Consider the following 21,638-nt stretch of genomic DNA (forward strand, 5'->3'; position numbering starts at 1 on the left):
AAAAAAAAAAAAAAAAAAGGAGGAGGGCAGCTCTCTAGCAGGGATGGGTGTGGTGTGATCCAATGTGTCAGGCGGGAATTCTGCCTTAGTGGTTATGGGGAGGAGAGTGGCGGTGCACCAGTCCTTTCTTGAATCAAAGCGCTGCACATCGCTTCTTTGGGTGTGTAAACTTCCCGTGCTGGTTGGGTCGTGCTCTTTAACCCAGGCCAGGCCTAGTTTCAAAGTGCAGTCAGCTCGCCAGACTGAAATTGGGGTAGACACAACCTCGCAGGCGATTCCCTCAGGGCAATTCCAAGCTACTTGGCTAGACCTGGGGGTGGAGCCAGAAGCCGCTGCTCATGTTTCTCCAGGTCGGGTTGGCGAGCATGGGCAGGGGTTTGTCTGCAGGGCGCATCTGGCCCGCTGGAGAGAGGGAAACCAGGTCCCTCTGTGTCTCATCACCTGAAACATGAACTCACAGGGCAAATCTCCCAGTTTTAAACCCTTTGCCTTCCCTCTAAAGTTCCAGCCAGCCAGGACCACGGAGGTACACTCGAGGTTCCTCCTGGAATCTAGTCTAGTTAGGAGTACAAAGAAACAAAGGAGCGGTGCCCGCGCGCATGCGTGCGCACAATCACTTGGAACAAGTTGGCGTGCGAGGATTTGGTGCTCATGGTCCTTCTGTGCCCTGAGCAGAGGTTTTTCTGTTTCCCAGCCGCAGGGACAGTATCTTGAGTAGTTTCGGACTCTCTCTTTTTCCCCTCTTACTCCCCGCAGAGGGGGATCCCCCCCTGTCCCTGTGAGTCTCCAATCCCGACCGGATTTTATCTTCCCCAGTTCGCACTCACATTAGAAGGCTTTCTCAGTGGATTCTGTGTCCTTTCTCTCCCAATCTCTTGGGTTCTGTAAGGTTTCCTATGGCTTCAGATCTTTTCCGTGTGAGATACGGGGGCAAGTGCAATCCACGGAGCTCCCTACTTCTCCGCCATCTTGCCCCTCCCAGAATTTTGTGGTATCAAGTCTCACGTTTAGGTCTTTAATTTATTTTGAATTTAGTTTTGTGTATGGTGTTAGAAGTGATCTGGTTTCATTTTTTTGCCTGATGCTGTCCAGTTTTCCCAGCACCATTTGTTGAAGAGACAGTCTTTTTCCTATTGCATATTCTTGTGTCCTTTGTTGTAGATTAAGTGAACATAAAAGTATGGGTTTATTTCTAGGTACTCTATTCTGTTCCATTGATATATATGTCTACTTTATGCTGGTCCTGTACTGTTTGGATACTACAGCATACTATACCTTGAAATCTGGGATTGTGATACCTCCAGCTTTATTCTTATTTTTCAAGATTGCTTTAGCTATTTAGGGTCTTTCCTCGTTCCAAATAAATTTTAGGATTGTTAGTTCTAATTCTGTGGGAAATGCTGTTGGTATTTGATAGAGATTACATTAAACCCATAGATAGATAGATTTGGAAATATGTACATTTTAATGATAGTTTTTCCAGTCCATGAGCATGGAATATCTTTCCATTTGTTTGTGTCATATTCAATTACTTTCATCAAAGTGTTATAGTTTTTGGAGTGAAGTTTTGTCACCTCCGTGGTTAAGTTTACTCATATGTATTTTATTTTTGGTACAATTATAAATAGGATTGTTTTATTAATTTCTTTTTCTGCTACTTCATTATTAATGTGCAGATGCAACTGTTTTCTGTACTTTGATTTTGTATCCTACAACTTTCCTGAACATTTATCAGTTCTAGTCATTTTTGGTGGAACCTTTAGGGTTTTCTATGTATAGTATCATGTCATCTGCAAATAGTGACAGTTTTGCTTTTTCCTTACCAATTTGGATGCCCTTTATTTCTTTTTCTTGTGTGATTGCTGTGGCTAGGACTTCTAGCACTATATTGAATAAAAGTTGTGATAGTGAACATCCTTGTCTTGTTCCTCATCTTAGAGGAAAAGCTCTCCATTTTTCACCATTGGGTGTGGTGTTAGCTGTGGGTTTTTCATATATAGCCTTATTATATTGAGATACATGCCCTCTAAGCCTAGTTTGTTGAGTTTTTATCATGACTGGATGTTGTACTTTGTCAAACCTATTTGAAAATAGATTTTGAAATCTATTTGAAAAGATGAAAATATTTGCTTCTATTGAAATCGTCATATGGTTTTTATCCTTTCTCTCATTGATGGGATGTATCACGTTGATTGATTTGTTCAAATATTGAACCATGTTTGCATCCCTAGTATAAATCCCACTTGATCATGGTAAATGATTTTTTTAATGTACTGTTGGATTTAGTTTGCTAATATTTTGTTGAGGATTTTTGCATATATGTTTATCAGAGATATTGACCTGTAGTTTTCTTTTTTGTAGTGTCTTTACCTGGTTTTGATATCAGGGTAATGTTCACTTCATAGAATAATTTTGAAACTTTCCTTCTTTTTCCATTTTTTGGAATAGTTTAAGAATAATAAGTATTAGACTTATTCTTCTTCAAATGTTTGGTAGAATTTATTTGTGAAGTTATCTTGTCCTGGACTTTTATTTGTTAGAAGTTTTTTGTTTTGTGGTTTTTTTAAATTATTTATTTATTTTTGTTTTATGTTTTATTGTATCAATTTCACTGTTCAAATTTTCTATTTCTTCCCAATTCAGTTTTGGAAGGCTATAAGTTTCTAGGAATTTATCCATTTCTTCTAGGTTATCCCAATTTTTGGTATATAATTTTTCATACTATTATCTTAAAATCCTTTGTATTTCTGTGGTGTCAGTTGTTATTTCTCCCTCTTTATTTCTTATTTTATTTACTTGAGTCCTCACTCTTTTTCTTTTTCTTTGACAAGTCTGTCTAAAGTGTTATCAATTTTGCTGATGTTTTCAAAGACCCAGCTTCTGGTTCAATGATCTGTTCTATTGGGTTTTAGTCTTTTTATTGACCTAGTTTTGTTTGGTGTATGTTTCTAAGGATTTGTCCATTTCATCTAGGTTATTCAATTCATTGACATATAAATGTTCATAGCATTCTTTTATAATCTTTTTTACTTTTGTAAAATGCTAGTAACATCCCTACTTTCATTTCTGATTTTAGTACTTTGAATCTTTCTTTTGTTTTCAATCTAGGTAAAGATTTGTCAATTTAGTTGATCTTTTCCAAGAACCAACTTTTGGTTTTGTTGACTTTTTCAATTGTTTCTGTATTTTCCATTTTATTTATCTCTACTCTGAGCTTTATTATGTCCTTCCTTCTGTTGGCTTTAAGTTAGTTGTTTCTTCTTTTTCTCATTTCTTAAGGTATAAAAGCAGGTTATTGATTAGAGATCTTTCTTTTTTTAATGTATGCATTACAGATATAGGTTTCACTCTTATTGCTTTCTCTGCATTCCATAAGTTTTTGCATGTTGAGTTCCATATTTATTTGCTTTATATAAAGTACTCTGATTCTCTATGTTGAGTCTGCTGATGAGCCCATCAAAGGAATTCTTTATTTCTGTTCCAGTATTTTTTATTTCTAGGATTTTATTTTTATTTCTTTCTTAAAATTATTCCTGTAAGCTTTTATTATGTAATAACATAATAATATTATATATTATATTAATAAATATATTATGTAATAACAGTTTATATTATGTAACACTGGTTATTACATGTGGCCTACTTTTTCTCATTAGAGCTCTTAACATATTAATCATATTTATTTTATAATATTTATCTGATAATTCCAACATCTGTGAGTCCAGTTCTGATGATAGCTTTGTCCTTCAAAGTTTGCTTCTTCTTGACTTTAGCAGCTTTATAACTTTTTGTTGAAAGCAGGACAATTGTATAGGCTAATATGTACTGAGGCAAATAGACTTTTAGGATAAATATTTACATTAATCTAGCTAAGAGTTGGTCTGTTTTAATATTAGTCATAGGTAAAGACACCAGAGGCTTCATATTACTCTAGAGGGCTTACTTTTTCCTCCCTCTTCATCCTCATCCCCCTGCTTCTCATATTCTCCACCTCTTCCCCTCCTTCATCCCATCCTTCTCCTCCTTTTCCCCCTCCCCCCTTCTCCTACTCTCCCTCCCCCTCTTCTCCCTTTCCCCCTTCCCCTCCTGCTTCTGCTTCCCTTTGTTCTGGTCCTCAGATGGAATCTTTATCTTATAGCTCTTCTGGTTGTGATCCACTGTTATTATTACTGGATGCTTATTAGTGTGTTAATAGAGTGAGTGGGTAGTGTGGAGAGGAAAGGGATGTTCCTTTATCTCCTAAACCTCTAAGTAGGTGTCAGTCCTTTGTGGATTTGTACTTTAGGGGTGGGATTAAACCTTCAGAAGACTTAGTCTCCTCTCTCCCACTATTTCCAATCTGTTTTCTTGAAGTCCTTCTTCCAAGTGACTATCACTTCTTTTGTTTACTTATTTACTTACTCATTTATTCATACATGGGACAAGAAGTTTGGAGAGGACTGGTGTGGGGTGGAGTTCCTTTCCTTCACCTTGGAAAAGTTTCAGAATAGCCCTCTGGAGGAGTCCTTCCCTTGGAGGTAGGCCTATTAGGGAGAATGATCTGGACGGTTTCACAATAGCTACTCTTCCTCTCCCTCTACCAGGTTCATGAGACGATCTTTCTCTGTCCTCACCCTGTAAACTTAATGTAGTTCCTAGAGGAAAAGGCTATGAAAACATAGCCCCCTTATACTGTCCATCCTTCCAGCTTCTTACTCAGCCTACAACAATTTGTCAGAATTACTTTTTAACTCTCCCTAACAGTTTTTGTCATTTTTTAGTGTCTGCTCCAAGTCTTTGTTGCTGTATTTCTTTGGATGCACCTGTTTGTCCATATTTCAATGAAGTTGTTTGCCTTGTCCTTTGATGGGTCATGAAAAGTCATTGACTTTCAAGCTGTCCATCTTTTTCTTGTAAGGATGATGATGGCAGCTTTCAAGGTCTTACATGTAATAACAAAAACCACCTTTCCCTTCCCAAATGTGTGTGTGTGTGTGTGTGTGTGTGTGTGTGTGTGTGTGATATGTCTGTATCACCATGGAGCCAAGGGCATTAACATCAGGGTCTCAGGACAGCTGGGCAGGGGGGTGGGTACAGGAAACAGGATGTGTTGTTCACTTTTTAAATGTATCTTTGCATTGTTAAGTTTCATTTTTATAGTTTTTAAGAGGGTTTTAATAAAGAAGACTTGGGAGAATAAATAAGTGAGAAAAGCATTGTTTTTAACAGCAAAAATCAAAAGAACTTGAATGTCTATCAACAGAATATCTAAATTAATTGCTACCGATAGGAGACTGCTGTGGAATTGTTCAAGAGAATGGAGAACCTGCCTGCTCCTGGTACCTGCTAAGGTGATGTCTGTGATGCACTGTGCAATAATAAAGATTAAAATTATTTTACGTGAGTTTATGTGAATTTATGTCATGTGAGTTTATGTCATGGGCAAAAAAAGGCTCTGAGGACATACCCAGTGTTCCTTGATTCTTAGCTCTGGGAAGTGGAGGCTCAGCACTTTGCACTGTTTGGATTGGTTGTAGTAAATGGGAATAAATTTTATAATCAAAACAACAGGATAAAAGAAGGAAGGAAACTCACTTTTTATTGTTTTCTCTTCTGTGTCTTTTGAGTTCTATATCCTGTTTATTTATCCCCATTCCATAAAAAGTAAAATAAAATAAGAAACCAGGAAAGGTAAGAAGTATCCCCTCATTTAGTTCACAGGCTCTTCCTTAGCATGTGCTAGTCTTTACCTGTTTTCATCACCCCCCCCACCCGTTCTCTGCCCTGCCCCCGGTGTACTTCAGGTTACCCTGCTGTAGGTTGAGGCCGACACCACCTGTTGGGCAGGCTGGGAGGCTGTCTGGCCCCCTCCTAGCACCTTCCAGTTCCTCATGCAACCTTGGAAGGCTAGACATTCGAAAGGCATAGTGCACAGGTCCCAGGGTGAACCCCAGCCCTCTACTTGCCACAGTATGACCTTAGGTGAGTCACTTAAACTCTGTGGGATATTTATGGGCTGGAACAACTAGATCAACTTCTCTGGATTTTACTTTATATGGGAGAAACAACCTCTATAACCTCTATAGCCATGTATGAATGAGAGAGTAAAAAATTACCAGAATTCTGAAAATGTCTCTTAGGCCTCTGCTACTCCCATGAATGGGCTAGGCACTCAACCCAAGAAGGACCTTGCAATTCCAGTCTATCCTCTCCATGGATCACCTGAAAAGCATCCTTGAGGCCTGCAGAGCCCTGTCAGATGGGCACTGCCTGGGCCCTTATTGCAGGGGAAGGCAGCCTAAGGGGTGGGATGTGGAGAGAGATGGTCTTTGGCTTCCTGAGACTCACTGGACACAAAAGAAAGGAAAGGCCCTCCTCCACCCTCTCAGCAGGGTACTTAACAGGCCACTGCTGGGATTTTCTGCAACATTGCTGAGAATGAGAATTTGTAGGGTGTCAGGATTGCTTAAGATGCTTCGCAGAGTGAGACCCACTGGGTTTGGTGGTTTCTCTCAGGTAGGTAGGGCCTGTTCCTTGTCTCTCCTGCCCTGCTGCTGTGTCACTGCAGACTACCCTCACCATAACTTCTAGGTCCTGGGTCTACTTTGTTCTGCCATCCTGACCCTCAGCCCTTCCTGACTGTGCTTGAGCCTCCTCAGTTCCTGCCTTTTCCAGTGCTCTTGGAGCTGGCTGGATTTGCCTCCATCACCACCAGTCACCATGTCATATCAAGGAAATGCTCAATCAGCTTCTGCCAAGGTAAAACCTTAACTCTTCTACTCTCCAGATACAAGACTCAAATTTAATTTAAAGATCAGAAAACGATGAGCAACCTTTTGATATTTCATTCTTTGAACAAGGAAATATGTACTGAGCACTTGCTCTGCTCAGGTGCAGTACAAAGTGATAAGGGCCATAATTGAATGAGGCACTCAGCCTGCTTATAGGGGGACATGTGGCTGGCACCCAGAGGGTTCTCAGACATCTGTGCCCCGAAAGAAGGGAGGGGTTAAGGCTTTGAAAGAGGCATTCACTACAGTAGCTCAGCAAGAGAAGTTCTAGAACCTCATGAACAGCTTGATCTTAGGAGCCAAAGTATGGGATTCAAACCCCATCAACCCCACACACTAGCTGTGTGCATCCATGGGCAAGTGACATCAGCACTCTGTGCCTTGGCCTCCATATCTGAAAAATGAAGACAATAATTACATCCAGGTTGATGCAGGAATGAGGCAAACTATTCCACATATAACCTGTTCCCAGCACAGTTCAATAACACTAAGCATTTGTGAAGGCCCTGGGAGGAAGCATCACATGTGATTTCCCAGGAAGACTGGCCCTGTCCTTCCTCAGTGTCCAAAGTCTGGATAGGCCTGATCAGCAGCCTATAGGAGCACACAGTAGGCCTCGGTAAGCAGTTGTTAATGCTACAGAGCACTTTCTATCCTGAAATGAAGCCTCAGACAGGAGAGGCCCCAGCCTATGATCAGCTATCAGACTGCATCCCTCTGGTTGGCATTTCTTTCCCCACCCCACCTAACATAACCCTTTCTGATGACCTTTCCTTATCTGACCTTTCATATCTGTGGTAGCCCATCCTTTAAATCTCACTGCAGCATGTCAGGTGAGGTAGGATCTAATCACAGAGAACCTTGCTATGTGGTCTGTTGCTGTACCCGATGTCCTGACACCTGCCCTTCCTGAAGATGTGGGCCACTTTTTCACTCCATGATTCTGAAAATCAGGTGCTGTGCATATTGTTGTGGCTTTGGGGAAGATGAGAGAGTTACAGCTTCATTCCAGGGTAAGTTTTCCTGAAGTGGGGGGGTGGGGGGGAGGCACAAGGATCCTGACAGTGTGGAGGGGTGAGAATGGCAGAGTTGTGGAGAATCAGTCAGCTTCTTCCCTAAGAATATTTTGCCATCCTTGGCTTCATTTAGAGAGTGCAAGTTTGGGGAAATTATTGGGCTGATTTGTAATTGAGAAGTCACCAACACCCACAGGATCTGCAGGATTTGGCTAGCCCTGGCAGGGTTGCATAGTAACATATGGTGTCTGCTGATTCTAGACTCTTACTGAGATGAAACTGGTCCTTACTCCCATGATAAGTCCTTCAGGGCCTCAGTACATTGTGGCTGCCTGTCCTGGAGTTAGAGATCAGGCTGGTATGGGGCCGCGGATTCCTGAGCTCATCTGCAGCCCCCTATCCTGCCTGTCTCTCATTCTCTGCGTCCCACCCCTAAGCCTTGAACCACACATTTATTATTCTCAACCCTTATGCAGACTTCATGGTTCCCTCTACTTCCCATTTATAGGATGTTCTGTTATCTTCCCATCAGTTTCAAACCTGAGTTCCTCTCTCTGACATGCTGTATAAGGAGAAGCCAAATGTGGCAACTTCACAGCCAACTTGGTTCTGAGTCTTCATTTCTTTGTGGGGAAATCAGTGAGGCACACTTTGAGAGCAATGGCAGCTTTTCAGCTGTCCTTGGCCTTAGGCTACCCTGGCCCAGCTGAGCTGGTGGGCTCAGGCATAGGTACCTCCACATTAAAATGTTCTGCTTCAATTGCCTGTGTCCTGCTACCTCCTACCCCCCAATAGTCCTTACATCAGGGACAAAGATGGAGATTTGAGTCTTAAGTTCTCTTGAATGTGGCCACAAAGATTCAATTCCTGGTGGGGGGGGACCCATGCTACAGGTGAGGCTCAAACATGGCTGGCCTAGGGGACCTATTTCCAGCTGATTGCAGGGGAGGCCCTCATGGTCCAGGAAGCTTTCTGGGGCACTTGTAGAGGGGGTTCACTCATGCTGGTTGTTGGAAGTGAAGTCCAGGACCCCTGGCAATTGGGGGTCTCAGCTGGGTAGCAGGGCCAAGAGAGGCTATAAGTCCAGCTGGCCCCTGTGTGCCACTTGCTCCACAGCCCTTGAGTTGAGCTACAGAGGCTGGTTCTCCACAGAGGCATGATCCTGGGCATCCATCCTAGTGGGCTCCACACTGAGCCGGCTGAGGTCAAGGATGTGGCCTGGGCACCTCTGGTCCTGTGAGCTGTGTAGTGGACTAGTCAGGGAGGGCAGGCCACATGCAACTGCCATGCTAGGGAAGCTGTTAGATTGTTTCTGTTGCAGAATTTCAGGGCCCCTGGTTTGAGGTTGCCTGCAGAGCCTGCTGCTCATGTCCTGCCTTGGGGGCTGTGTTGTAGGGGGCTGGCAGTCTGGTTGGATCTGTAGAGCTGCAACCTGGGCCACACAGCCTGTCAGGGTGGGCTCTACATCAAGGGTGCTTCCCCCAGGACCTAGCCTCCAAGGACCTCGGACATACTCCAGATTCCCAGGTGGCCTGGGCTCCTGGGAGCTGGGCCAAAGGTTTGGGACTTTGCTTTTGCTGGAAGTGTCTGTTGTTGTAGAGGCTGCAGACTCCACAGAGGAGAACAAGCAGCCTTGTGTCCCTCTTTCCCCAGAGACCTGCACACACTCCAGAGATGGGTCCCTGGACAGAGAACTAGTTTCCTGCTCAGGCCCTGTTAGGAACTTGCTCTCTCCAGCAAGCAGGCCCTTGGTAAGAGAATGTGCCCATAGCTCCTGCCTGCTGGGTGCTGAGCCCACAGTGATCCTACCTGCATCTGAAGCCCCAGGACCCCTGCCCTCCAGCTTCACTGGACCTGGGCCCTTTTTCTCAGAGCCAGCTTCCAGTGTCTCTACCTGTCCCCTGGGGGAGTTTGGAGTCTCCCCAGGGGCTGAGGCAGGTGGGGTGCGGAGCTCAGGGCCACGACGAAGCCAGTTGATAATGCCCATGGTAATGGCAAGCTCAGTGTCACAGAGCTTTAGCAGGCACTCTTTGCCCTTCCAGGAACTTTGCAAAAAGCTCTGGCTGAGCAGGTCTGGGCCTGGTGTCGGGGCCAAGTTCTCCTCTGCCCCCACATGGAAGCTGCACATGGACAGTGGTGCTCCTAGTGCTGGCCCTGACAGACTCTCAGACACGCATAGGTCATCATCCAGGCTCGGGCCAACAGGGCCCTCGCTGGGGTCATAGAAGAGCTCATAGAGGGCATCTCCACTGTAGCTATCCCGGGGGAAGGCAGCTGCAGGTGTGCCTGGGCTCAAAGCTTCCTTCTTGTCCTCCTCGAGGCCAGGTGAAAAGGAATCATAGTAGCCCTCATCACTTGTGGACACGGATTCTGGCTGTTCACTCTTGGGGGTACCTGTGTCTATGGAGCTGGCTTTGGAGCCACTGTGGGGGTCTCTGCAAGGACACAGGGGGAGCTCAGCAAGTCCAGCTGCATCCAGCTTGGGCCGGTCTGTATCTGTCCCCTGGGCACTCCCCAGCCATGGGCCCAGTAAGGTGCGATGCTGCTGCCTCACAGAGTGATTCACACTGTCCCAGAACTTGGCAAAGTCAGACATCTCATTTTGGGCAGGTGATGCCAGCTGCTCCATGCTGCCCTGGAAGGGGCCCCTAAGAACTTTGCTTTCAAGGGCCTGTGATACCTGGGCTGGGCTCTCTAGGCCCTCATTCAGTTCCAGGGATGGCACAGAACTTTCATCTGCAAAGATCTCCCCACAGCCCGTGAGAGAGTCAAAGCTCTTGAGTGAGGCCACATCCTCACACAGGGCCTTACAGAGGTCAAAGGAAGAATCAGGCAGGAGCTCGCTGTCAGATAGGTCCTGACACAGGCCATCTGGCCCCAATCCTTCACCAAAGGGAAAGAAGGCTTTGTCTGTCTGCTCTCTAGCCTCTGATGGGCCACCAGGGGAGGACAGGCTCTCCCTCTTGGTCACCAGTGAGGTCAAGTTCTCAGTCTTGTTTCTGCGAATGTGGAATAGGTTCCGAAAGCACTTCTTAGGTCGTTTCAGGGAGATCCTCTTCCTTGGTATGCTCTTGGCCACAGCTGGCACAAAGGGCATCTGCGGCACAAAGTGGCGGTAGTCAATCATACGCTGGCTGCTAGAGGATCCTGGGAAACTTGCGCTGCCCACCAAGTGCCCTGTGGCTGTGCTCACCCTGCCAGCCCCAGGCACACTGTCATGAGTCTTACTCTTTCGTACCAGTTTGAAGGCAGCCCCACAGAAGGCTGTAGCCCCCACCTCAGGTTCTGGTTGTACTCCCTTGTTGAGGCATCTGTCATATCCTTGGGCCTTGGGACTAACCTGTGAGGCCCTCTCATTGCAGGGCTGCTGTTGCCGTCCTGGTGAGACAGACCAGGGACCTATATCCTCTCTGACTGGAGCAGTGGCTGCTGGGTCTGGGGGCTTCTCATGGGAAATCTGCAGGCTGGATTTGATGAAGGTCTTTCCTCTCTTCAGTTCCATGTTGCCAATACCCCAGGATGCTGTGAAGGAAAGCAGGAGGTACTTAGTATCCAAGATGAGGGTGTATGGTTCTAGAAGACCTCTGCCTATCCCTGCTTACATAGTGGCTTTGGAGCTGAACTCTGACATCTAAACTTGGATCCTTTTCAGAGGCAAGGGAGAGAGAGATGGGAATGGATACACCCATGCTCACTGCTCTAGGGCTGCTCATTGCTCCATAGACATCTGATCCCAGAGAAGTTAAGTTACATGCCTCAAGTCACACAGTAGGAGCCTAAATGAGGGCAGACTGGGGTCTGATTCTATTGTGTCTGTGATCTGTCAACTCAACCAAGCATCATCTCAGAGTTTACTTGGCCAAGTCAGTTTCACATTTCTATGCCCAGGCTTTCTACAAATAGCACCACATCCTTACAGTGGAAGTACCATCGCCATTTCAAGTAGTGGAGCAAAGGATTCAACAAATAAGTTCCTGACTTCATCTAAGATACAAAACTCAAAGGGAAACCCAAGTCTGTCTCTTGGGCTGGACGGAGTTGCTCATCAGCTGGAAGGGAAGACACATACACTGCCCTCCAGGGCTATTGCATCTATCTGAGGAGGGAAGACTTAGTATACACAGAGACTGACCATCAGGCAAGGCACAGCTGAGTATCTAATGGTGCATGTTGAGCTTGAGCACTGAGAAGAGAGATAGCATCATGGTAGAAAGCAAAAGAGAGGAGGCAGGCATGAGACCAAGATCAGGCAGATTGGATAGACACAGCACATGATGGGCAGGAAAGCAGCCAGGTATCACCTTCTGTACACATCTTAACTGAGAGGTATTGATGCCTAGAATGCCATCCAGAGTGCCATCCAGATGAATGCCCAGTCTGAGTTCAATGGGAAAGGGTGTTGTGATTGACAGTTGATGTCTGTCCTGGGTATGGGAGGAGGAAGCCACATAAGAGTGTTAACTTGACCATTTTTGTATAGCTGGGGAGTGTGGCCTTACTCTGAGACCAATGAAGAGCTATAAAAGTCTTCTGAGTGAGTGGGTGGGTGGAAAAAGTGGCATAATAAATTTGGTGATCTATGACCATTTATCTGACATCTAAGTGGAGGACAAAATAAATTAGGAGAGAAGCTTTGAGCAGAGAAGATTCACAAAAGGAAACTAAAGTGGGCTGAGTATGTGAAGATAAGATCCAGATGGAAGTTGCAGTCAAAGTCATGAAAAAGAGAGGTAAAGTTATAAGGACCTTTGAAAGGCAGAAATGCTGTGATTCAGGAACTGAATAAAGAGAGAGAATCATCAACATTGAGGAAACAGTAAATACTGATCCAGACAAAGAAAAAGGGGGAAAGGTAAGGAAGTGGGAGAGGAGTGAAGGTGGGGAAGAAGCCTGTGCTAAGAGTTGGTTTGAGAAAGAGAAGCAAGGCTCTAGGTTTCAACATCTTGCCTTTGATGTGAGCTTGGAGATCCCCAAGACCAGACCAAAAGAAGGTGATGCCCAAGAGCACCTACAAACTTTCCCAGACTCTCCCTTGCTTTGACTTCACAGACACCCAACTCACAGCTCAGTCTGTCCCAGCAGCAACTCCTCTCCTTGGTGGTGAGTGACCTGTTGGTCAGTCCTGTCAGTCTGGTCAAGGGAAGATTAGAGGAGAGAGTCTGGGGATAGTTTCTTTGACTTTCTTTTTTTTTCTTCTTAATTTTTAAAAAATATTTATTTATTTTCTGAGAGAGAGAGAGAAGTAGAGGGGCAGAGAGAGAGGGAGACACAGAATCTGAGCAGGCTAGAGGCTCTGAGTTGTCACCACAGAGCCTGATGTGGGTCTCGAACCCACCAACCATAAGATCATGACCTGAGCTGAAGTCATCAGCTTAACCATCGGAGTCCCCTAGTTCCCCCCCTTTGACTTTTCATAAGGACTGCTCCATAGTGAGCATCTGAATTCACTCCTCCCCAGTGCACAGGCTGTGAGGGAGGCACATAGCAGGTGTGACAGCAAGTGGTTCTGTCAGCCTGCATGCCTTTCAGACCCACTGCCCAGGAAGCTTTGCTGCTACCTTAAGAAAGCTGCTTGACAGTTATAAGCTGACCAGGGTCAGCTCCAGAGTCTCTCAAATGCTTAGACATGAAGATCTGGAGGTGAATAGAGGGGCTGCCTCACAGCCCAGGTGACAACATTAAAGCTGAAGATGAGAAGTGGTGACAAAACTGCCATTGCAAGGGCTCACAGGGACAAGCTGATCAGCCTCCACCCTACTCCCAGTCATGGGCAACACTTCCTTCCCTGCAGAGGGACACCTGGGACTTTTGGCTGAAGGAAGAGAAAGTACTATGTCAGGGAAAACCACAGAACCTAGACTTGGCTCTGGCAGCAGCTCAGCTCTTGGTGGCTGCATCCTGGACAGTGGAACAGTGCTCAAAGCTACCTTTCTGCCTCCTGTGAGATGGCATGTGCCCAAGCCTTTCCTACCCTATAGCTGCAGATCCCATTTTTACCCACCACAGTCTTCTGTGGCTGAGATAAGTCCTTCCCCAGTTCTGATGAGTTTTGCTCTACACAGCATAGTGGTTAATATCTGGACTCTGGAGTTAGAGAACCCAGATTTGAATCATGGTTGCATCTACCTAACCAGGGGAGTTCTTTGCCTATGACTATATAAGAGACATCCTATTGTAACTTCCATTTTACAAAGGAGAAAATAAGGTCCAAAAAAGTCAATCAATTGGCCCAGGTCACACATGTGGTAAATGACAGAATTAAGATTTGAAATCAAGCCTGTCTGATTCTGATCATGTGCTCTTAACCACAATAGACATTCTGTGAACCAATAGCCCAAACTCTTCTTCAGGGGCAACTTAAAAATCAAATAATAAATGTACTTTTATGAGCCATTTTAGAAAGCACAATAAAAATGGAGATTAAAAACAAAAGTGCAGCTCACACAAATTCAGAAAAATTATAATTGAAGGTAATATAATTTCTATGAAATCTTGGAGATATTTATTATGAGATCTCTATTCTATGTTTTATTTTTTTAATTTGCTTTTTTTAAACATTTATTTATTTTGCAGAGACAGGGTGCAAGCAAGGGAGGGGCAGAGAGGGAAGGAGACACAGAATCGAAGCAGGTTCCAAGTTCTGAGCTGTCAGCACAGAGCCCAACGCGGGCCTCAAACCCACAAACTGCGAAATCATGACCTGAGCTGAAGTCGGACACTCAGCTGACTGAGCCACCCAGGTGCCCCTCTATTCTATGCTTTAGAAAAATATTTTTATTAACACACTTTTGGAAATAATTTCAAGCAGGCAAGACAAAGATTACTTCACTCTGTGCAGAATTTGCAACTACAAGAACTAACATGATTTATTTGATATTGATCTCTATAAATAAAACTACTGATTTCTTATTTCTCAATTCAGTGAACTTATTTAAACTCGTGAAGAACTAGAAATGTCACCACATTCTGAACTTGGAAAATGGCCTCTCAGAAGAGCAATCACTGCTACAGATGGCTAGACTCAATGTCACTAATGTTGCCAACCCTGTTTCTTGAGTTCATTTAATACTTTGGCACATTGATAGGACAATAAGCAGTAAAGTTCAGAATAATGAATGAGAGACTTGCAAAAACACTGGAGCAATCATGTGAAATCCAGTATATGTTCAATCCAGTCAGATTCCACATTAAAATATTTTATCAGAGCCTGACTCTCTGGAAAGATAAGGCCCATATGTGACATGGGTGGGAAAACCCTGGGAGGTCAGAGGTCTCAGTGTCCAACTGGAGATAAGCTGAGCAGTCTCCTTTCATGATATTTCTCAGGGACAGAGTGGAATTTATGTGGACAGCCAGATGTTGGCACTGTCATCACCTAAGGACAGAAGCCAAGTATGTCCAGGTTCCCAGCTGCAAAAATGCACACTCTGCTCTGTAACTTTCTGGCTAAAGATCCCCTGAGTGGATCCCAACATGAAACCTGAGAAAGAATCCTCTACCATGTGCCACATCTCTCCCCAAAGGATAAAGTAGCCCTGTCCCTTTCCTGGTTTGGTGCCTTCTTGTCTATGACACTCAATGATCACTGGCTGCTCACTCTGGTGCTTGCTTGGTTTTCTTACTCCCCAGCGAGGTTGAAAACTTCTCTAAGATTCAGGGCTCCAATGGTGGTCAACTGTGAGCTACTACTTATTTAAATGAAGTATTTATGTTTCTGAGACATCTTAGCTATATACTTACATCTAAGTTTCCTACATAGAATGTTGAGTCTGGAGTTTTTAAATCCATAATTTATGCACATTATTATTTAAGACAATTCTCAGTGACACCAAGACCCTAGACTGAGTCTTTCATCTCCAAAATGAACTTGCAAATTCCACGAGAACAAGAACCATACCATGTACTTTATTTAATCAACTCTGATTCACGGATGTGCTATTTTAACCAAGATCTAAAAGACAGCTGAAGACAATCAGGCAAAAGATGTGGGAAGCATATTCCAGGCAGAGGGAACATTCTGAAGAAAGGCCTTGAGGGGCAAAGGAGGAAGAATATTTAAAGCTCTGAAGGCAGGCCTAGGTGGCCAGCACAGCAAGCCAGTGGGATGAAGGTGGGAAATGGGCAGGGCAGACTGTGCTCTGCCCGAGGTTAAAGGAGGGTCTTGGCTTTTATCCTATGCACCATGAGATCCAGCCATCATGGGTGAGTAACATGGCTAATTTTCAGTTTTAACAGATCAGTGTGATCTGAGAATGGAAAGGAAGGGCAAGAGTGGAGGCAAGAAGACAGATTAGGAGCCAGAGCAGGGTCTAGCTGAGAGAAAGTATTGACAGAGACTGCCCATATATGTAAATCTTTCCTCTCAGCACCTTACACAAAGTATGCACTTGCATATGGATTTATTACAAACTGAGCAAATGTAGTAATTCTACCGGCTGATTTTCTATATGATGAATAACTTTAGCTCAACTACCTACAATTTTCTTCTTCCTTTGGGAAGGTCATTCTGTGCTCTTCTTTCCTTTTTTAACATGAAAGTGACTGGGTGTTGTATGGATGAAAATAACAATCGCTCAGGTACACATATGTAACGGAAGTGATTGGATATATACAGTTTGACTAATAGTTTTGGCATTCGCCATGCCTATTCCTGCCCCGCCCCCAACATCCAGTTAAACCACAAGCAGAGAAATACAAAGAGGTGAATAGTGATTAGAAAGCAAAAACGTCAGAGGGGAGCCCCGCCCAGGGACATCCTGGACATTGGGGTCAGGTTGGGAGGCTATAAAGGGGCAATACTTTATCTCTGTCGAAGGTACCTGTCTAAGCCAAAGCCTTTAGAATGGATGGAGTGTAGGCTATTGTGGGGAGAAAAAGCCTCGTGTTATGGGGTGGGTGTGGGGTGGGGAATGAAGCAGAAATAGAATCCGCAGTGAGAACATCACCAATTCACCCAACCCCCATGTCGGGGAGACAAAGGGCCCTTTAGGGAGCGAGGGTTCTGGCCCACCTCCTCTAAGGGGGTCTCTAAGTGTTCCTAGGCTGCCCAACTAAAAGAAAATCGGTCTTCAATTTAATCCGTTCTTTCTCAGACCCTGGATCCGCGCCCTGTGGGGGGGGGTCTCTCCCTTAGACCAGACCTGAAAGTGTCGTTTCCCCCAAACCCCAGATTCCGCATCATCCACGCAGGACACCGCGGGGTGGAGAGGATGCAGACCCTGGTTCCTCCATTCAGCCCGCTCACCTCGTGAAATAACGCACAAAAATTCCCAAACCATCTCCGTTCCCCCAAGCATACATCCTAGGGCCCTTGGCGACTTACCTCTGGTGGCCGGGAGTGTCGCAGTAAGCGGCCTTAGCAAGGCCGGGAGCCGCGCCCGAGCCGGAGCCGCGCGCGGAGCTCAGCACCACGGTCAGCTCCCGGAGCCGAGCTTCCCAGCCGAGGGGGGGAGGAGAGCCAGAGCCCGCCTGCAGCGGCTGGAGGGGCTGGGCTGCTGGGGCTGGAAGGCGGGCAGGCGAGGGTTAAGCCGCGGGCGAGCACTGGGGCGGAGGCGGGGCCGGGCCCTGAGCTAGCTCGCCTGCGAGGCGCCCCCAGCGAAGTAGTGGGAGCGACGAAGCGCGCTGCCAGGGGTGGGGGATGCTCCCGGAGAACTGTAGCCTCCTTGCTCCGCTACCGCTCGGACCCCGCTCGTTCTCGCTTTGTTAATATTTCTCCTGGTCTCTGTCTCTGTGTGTCTCTCTCCCCGCAGGGCTGTGGTTTTGCATCCTTCAGGCCTTGCTGCCAGGGCTGCCGAGATGTACAGACGCCCAGTGGTCTTCCCTGGCTCGCGACTTCACGCCTGCGCGGCGGTCTGAACCCTTTAGAGCGCACAGGTGTGAGTGCACTTATCCCGGCAGCCCGTAGCGCCAAAGCAGGTTTAATCCGAACGCTCTCGGAAGGGCTGGGTCACACGCGGCCTAGTTAACGACTCGTACTCAGGATTCCGAGCTAGCTTGGAAGAAGTGGCAGACTAGTCTTGGGATACAGGACTGAGTTTTACAGAACCTTTTTTACAGACTGCCTTTCTTGGACCGAATTATATTACTAATGGGAACAAACAAAGTGCTTCCCTTACTGTGTGAAGTCCGCTGGTGCTTTGCCTTGCAGCAGTCTTGTGGGGAAGAGCAGAAACGTTATGGGAACTCTCCTGCCTGAGCTCAGGACCAAAGGCCTGATGGTGGGGGAAAGGAATAAAGTAAGGATTAAATAACTTCTGGATGGCCCTGGGAGCGGTGCCAGCGCGTGTGGGGTGGTGACTGGCAGGAACACACATCTGGTGCTGGTGAAGCTGCCTATCCCTCAACACTGTGTGTAAGGGGGAGGGAGATCCGGGTGGTGGTGACAGCTGATCCCGTACAACATGGGTGAATGCAGGCAGTGAATGTTGGAAGGAAGAACGCAGAGGTCGCGCAGTCCAGCCTTGGGCTGAGGCCCAAAGAGGTCAGGGCTAGGACAAATGACAAAGACTATGAGTTTCTTTGAGACTGATGTTCTCCCACCCCATTCCCACATCCAAAAACCCCCCTAGACACAACATGTGTCATGCTGGTTTGGGCTGTCTTTGGCATAGCCCATCAACCTTCTTTATAGTCATCTTGAAATTGTTTCACCCCAGAGTCAAGATGATTTCCACCACTGTTCCCTCCTCCAGAGAGTGTCTTCCACTGCCTTTGGATGAGCTCACCTTTCTTCATTTCTTGCTGTTAAATGGTCTTTCTACCTGGTGACTGATGCAGGATGACCCCAGGTGTCCTTCTCCCTGTGGTGTAAACCTGACCTTTCCTGGCTATCAAGCATCCCTCAGTCAATTCTTCCCTGTTAGGTAGAAACAAAGGTAGATCTATGTTTCATTGCCACATATATCCCTCCCACAGACCCCACAGTCCTCACTAGTTAAAGTTAATAAACATTAGTTTCTCCTGTTATGATCTTCCATCTTATGCATTACAAGGACTTTATAATTTTCTTGATTTCACCCCTTTTTAAAGATAATTATGGCTTAACTTCTTCCAATGAGTGATAAGTGCTCTTTTCCATCCAAACTTGTCTATCTTTGGCCAATTAGAGCTATTCTAAGCCATCACTATCATCCTTTCAAAGAATTTTAAAACATCCTTTTAGGGCACTTGGGTGGTTCAGTTGGTTAAGTGTCCGAACTTGGCTCAGGTCATGATCTCACAGCCTGTGGGTTCAAAGCCAGCATCAGGCTCTGTACTGAGAGCTCAGAGCCTGGAGCTTGCTTTGGCTTCTGTTACTCCATCTCTCTCTTCCCTTCCCTCACTCATGCTCTGTCTGTCTCTCTCTCAAGAATAAATGAACACTTAAAAAACTTTTTAAATATTAAAAAATAAAACATACTTAATTTTACATAACAAAACAAAACAAACTATATGTATAACTTATAATATATAATTTTTTTTTCTTTCCCAATGATATGGGATCAAGTCTTCTCCAGGGACCCCTGGAAAGATCTTTCACAATAAGCATTCCCGTTCAGGAATTACTGATGCTTTTTCTTTAATACTGTCCTACTGTAAACTTTCTTTATGTAACTTTATTTTATTTTATTTTACTTTTACAAATAGTTTATTGACAAATTAGTTTCCACATAACACCCAGTGCTCATCCCCAAAAGTGTCTCCCCCATGCCCATCCCCCCTTCCTCCACATCCATCAGTCCTCAGTTTTTGTCTGCATTCAAGAGTCTCTCATGGTTTGCCTCTCTCCCTTTCCCCCACCATTTCCCTCCTTCTTCTCCCCCTTGTTCCTCCATCAAGTTCCTCCTANTGGGATGGTGATACCTCCTGTTTTGGTTTCATTCTTTAGTATTACTTTGGCTATTCAGGGTCTTTTGTGGTTCCATACAAGTTTTAGGATAGTTTGTTCTAGTTTTGAGAAGTATGCTGGTGCAATTTTGATTGGAATTGCATTGAATGTGTAGATTGCTTTGGGTAGTAATGACATTTTAACTATATTTATTCTTCCTATCCATGAGCATGGAATGTTTTTCCATTTCTTTGTGTCTTCTTCAATTTCCTTCATAAGTTTTCTATAGTTTTCATCATACAGATCTCTTGTATCCTTGGTTAGGTTTATTCCGAGGTATTTTATGGTTTTTTGTGCAATTGTGAATGGGATTAGTTTCTTGATTTCTCTTTGTTCAATTTGCTTCATTGTTGGTGTATAAAAATGCAACCGATTTCTGTATGTTGATTTTGTACACTGCAATATGGCTGAATTCTTGGATCAGTTCTAGTAGGCTTCTGGTGGAGTCTGCCGGGTTTTCGATGTAGAGTATCATGTCATCTGTGAAGACTGAAAGTTTGATTTCCTCTTTGCCAATTCTGATTCCTTTGATTTCCTTTTGTTGTCTGAGGGCTGATGCTAGGACATCCAGCACTATGTTAAACAACAGTGTTGAGAGTGGACATCCCTGTCGTGTTCCTGACTCAGGGGGTAAGCTCTCAGTTTTTCCCCATTTAGGATGATGTTAGCTGAAGGGTTCTCATAGATGGCTTTTATGATGCTTAAGTAGGTTCCTTCTATCCTGACTTTTTCTAGTCTTTATTAAGAAGGGAGGTTGTATTTTGTCAAATGCTTTTTCTGCATCTATTGACAGGAGCATATGGTTTTTATCTTTTCTTTTATTGATGTGATGTATCACATTGATTGATTTGCGAATGTTGAACCAGCCCTGTAACCCAGGAATGAATCCCACTTGATCTTGGTGGATGATTCTTTTTATGGGCTGCTGGATTCGATTTGCAAGTATCTTGTTGAGGATTTTTGCATCCGTATTCATCAAGGATATTGGCCTGTAGTTCTCTTTTATGCTGTATCTCTGTCTGGCTTGGGAATCAGAATGATGGTGGCTTCGTAAAATGAGTCAGGAAGTTTTCCTTCGATTTCTATTTTTTGGAATAGCTTGAGAAGAATTCTTCCCTGGTAGAATTCCCCAGGGAAGCCATCAGGTCCAGGGCTCTTATTTGTTGGGAGATTTTTGATAACTGATTCGATTTTTTCACTCATTATGGGTCTGTTCAGGTTTTCTATTTCTTCCCGTGTGACTTTTGGTAGTGAGTGTGTGTTTANTTGTTGAGACCTTGGTTATTTTATTTTCCTATTCGTAGTGATATTTGGGACTCTCCACCTTGTGTACTATAGCTTGTTTCTTGAGGTAGCCCTGGAGAAGAAAACAGACAGACAAACACAAAGGGAGCAGGAGCACACAAACGCACACAGGCTAATTCAACTAACATGCAAAGCGAGAGGGAAAACAAAAATTTAAGAGAAAAGACAGAGGTGGGAGGGTGAATAATAGGGAGTATAAAATACATAAAGGGGCAAAATAGAAAAGAAAAGGAAAAAAGAAGAAAACCGATGGACAAAGAACGGTTTAAAGCATATAACTGGATCTCCCAGCTACAGTTAAGTAGCTGTGTGTATGCAGTGCTGGTTGAAGAGCATAGAGAAAGAGAGAGAAGACAGGGCGGGGATGAGGCAAAATTGGAAGTAGAATGAGCAGGCAGAAGGGATAAGAAGCTTTTTTCAAAGAGGTAAAGGGTCGAATATGGTTGGATAGGTGAGAGAAGGATGCTTGTATTATCCAAGGAAACTATATAGTCTAATTACTCCTGAGAGAAATAGCTGAAAATGTCGGTAGGTGTAGAATTTACATCTACAGAATGGACTCGTTGTGATTGTTTAAGCAAGCTGGTGACCAGAGTTAATCAGGTCAGTGTTCTCTGGGAAAAAAGAGAGAAAAGAGAAGGAAGGAGAAAAAAAGAAATAAAAAAAGGGAGGAGGGCAGCT

General features: G+C 44.8%; 1 protein-coding gene across 1 annotated transcript; it reads right to left on the bottom strand.

Moving 5' to 3' along the window:
- Positions 1-8,915: 8,915 nt before the first annotated feature.
- Positions 8,916-11,288, bottom strand: AMER3 (APC membrane recruitment protein 3). The gene has a single exon (XM_077776389.1). It carries the CDS (start codon positions 11,286-11,288, stop codon positions 8,916-8,918), a length of 2,373 nt encoding a protein of 790 aa, XP_077632515.1.
- Between the last annotated feature and the right edge of the window lie 10,350 nt (positions 11,289-21,638).

The sequence above is a fragment of the Crocuta crocuta genome, unplaced genomic scaffold (genome assembly GCF_008692635.1).
Source record: "Crocuta crocuta isolate KB4526 unplaced genomic scaffold, BGI_CrCroc_1.0 scaffold257, whole genome shotgun sequence".
NCBI classification, from domain to species: domain Eukaryota; kingdom Metazoa; phylum Chordata; class Mammalia; order Carnivora; family Hyaenidae; genus Crocuta; species Crocuta crocuta.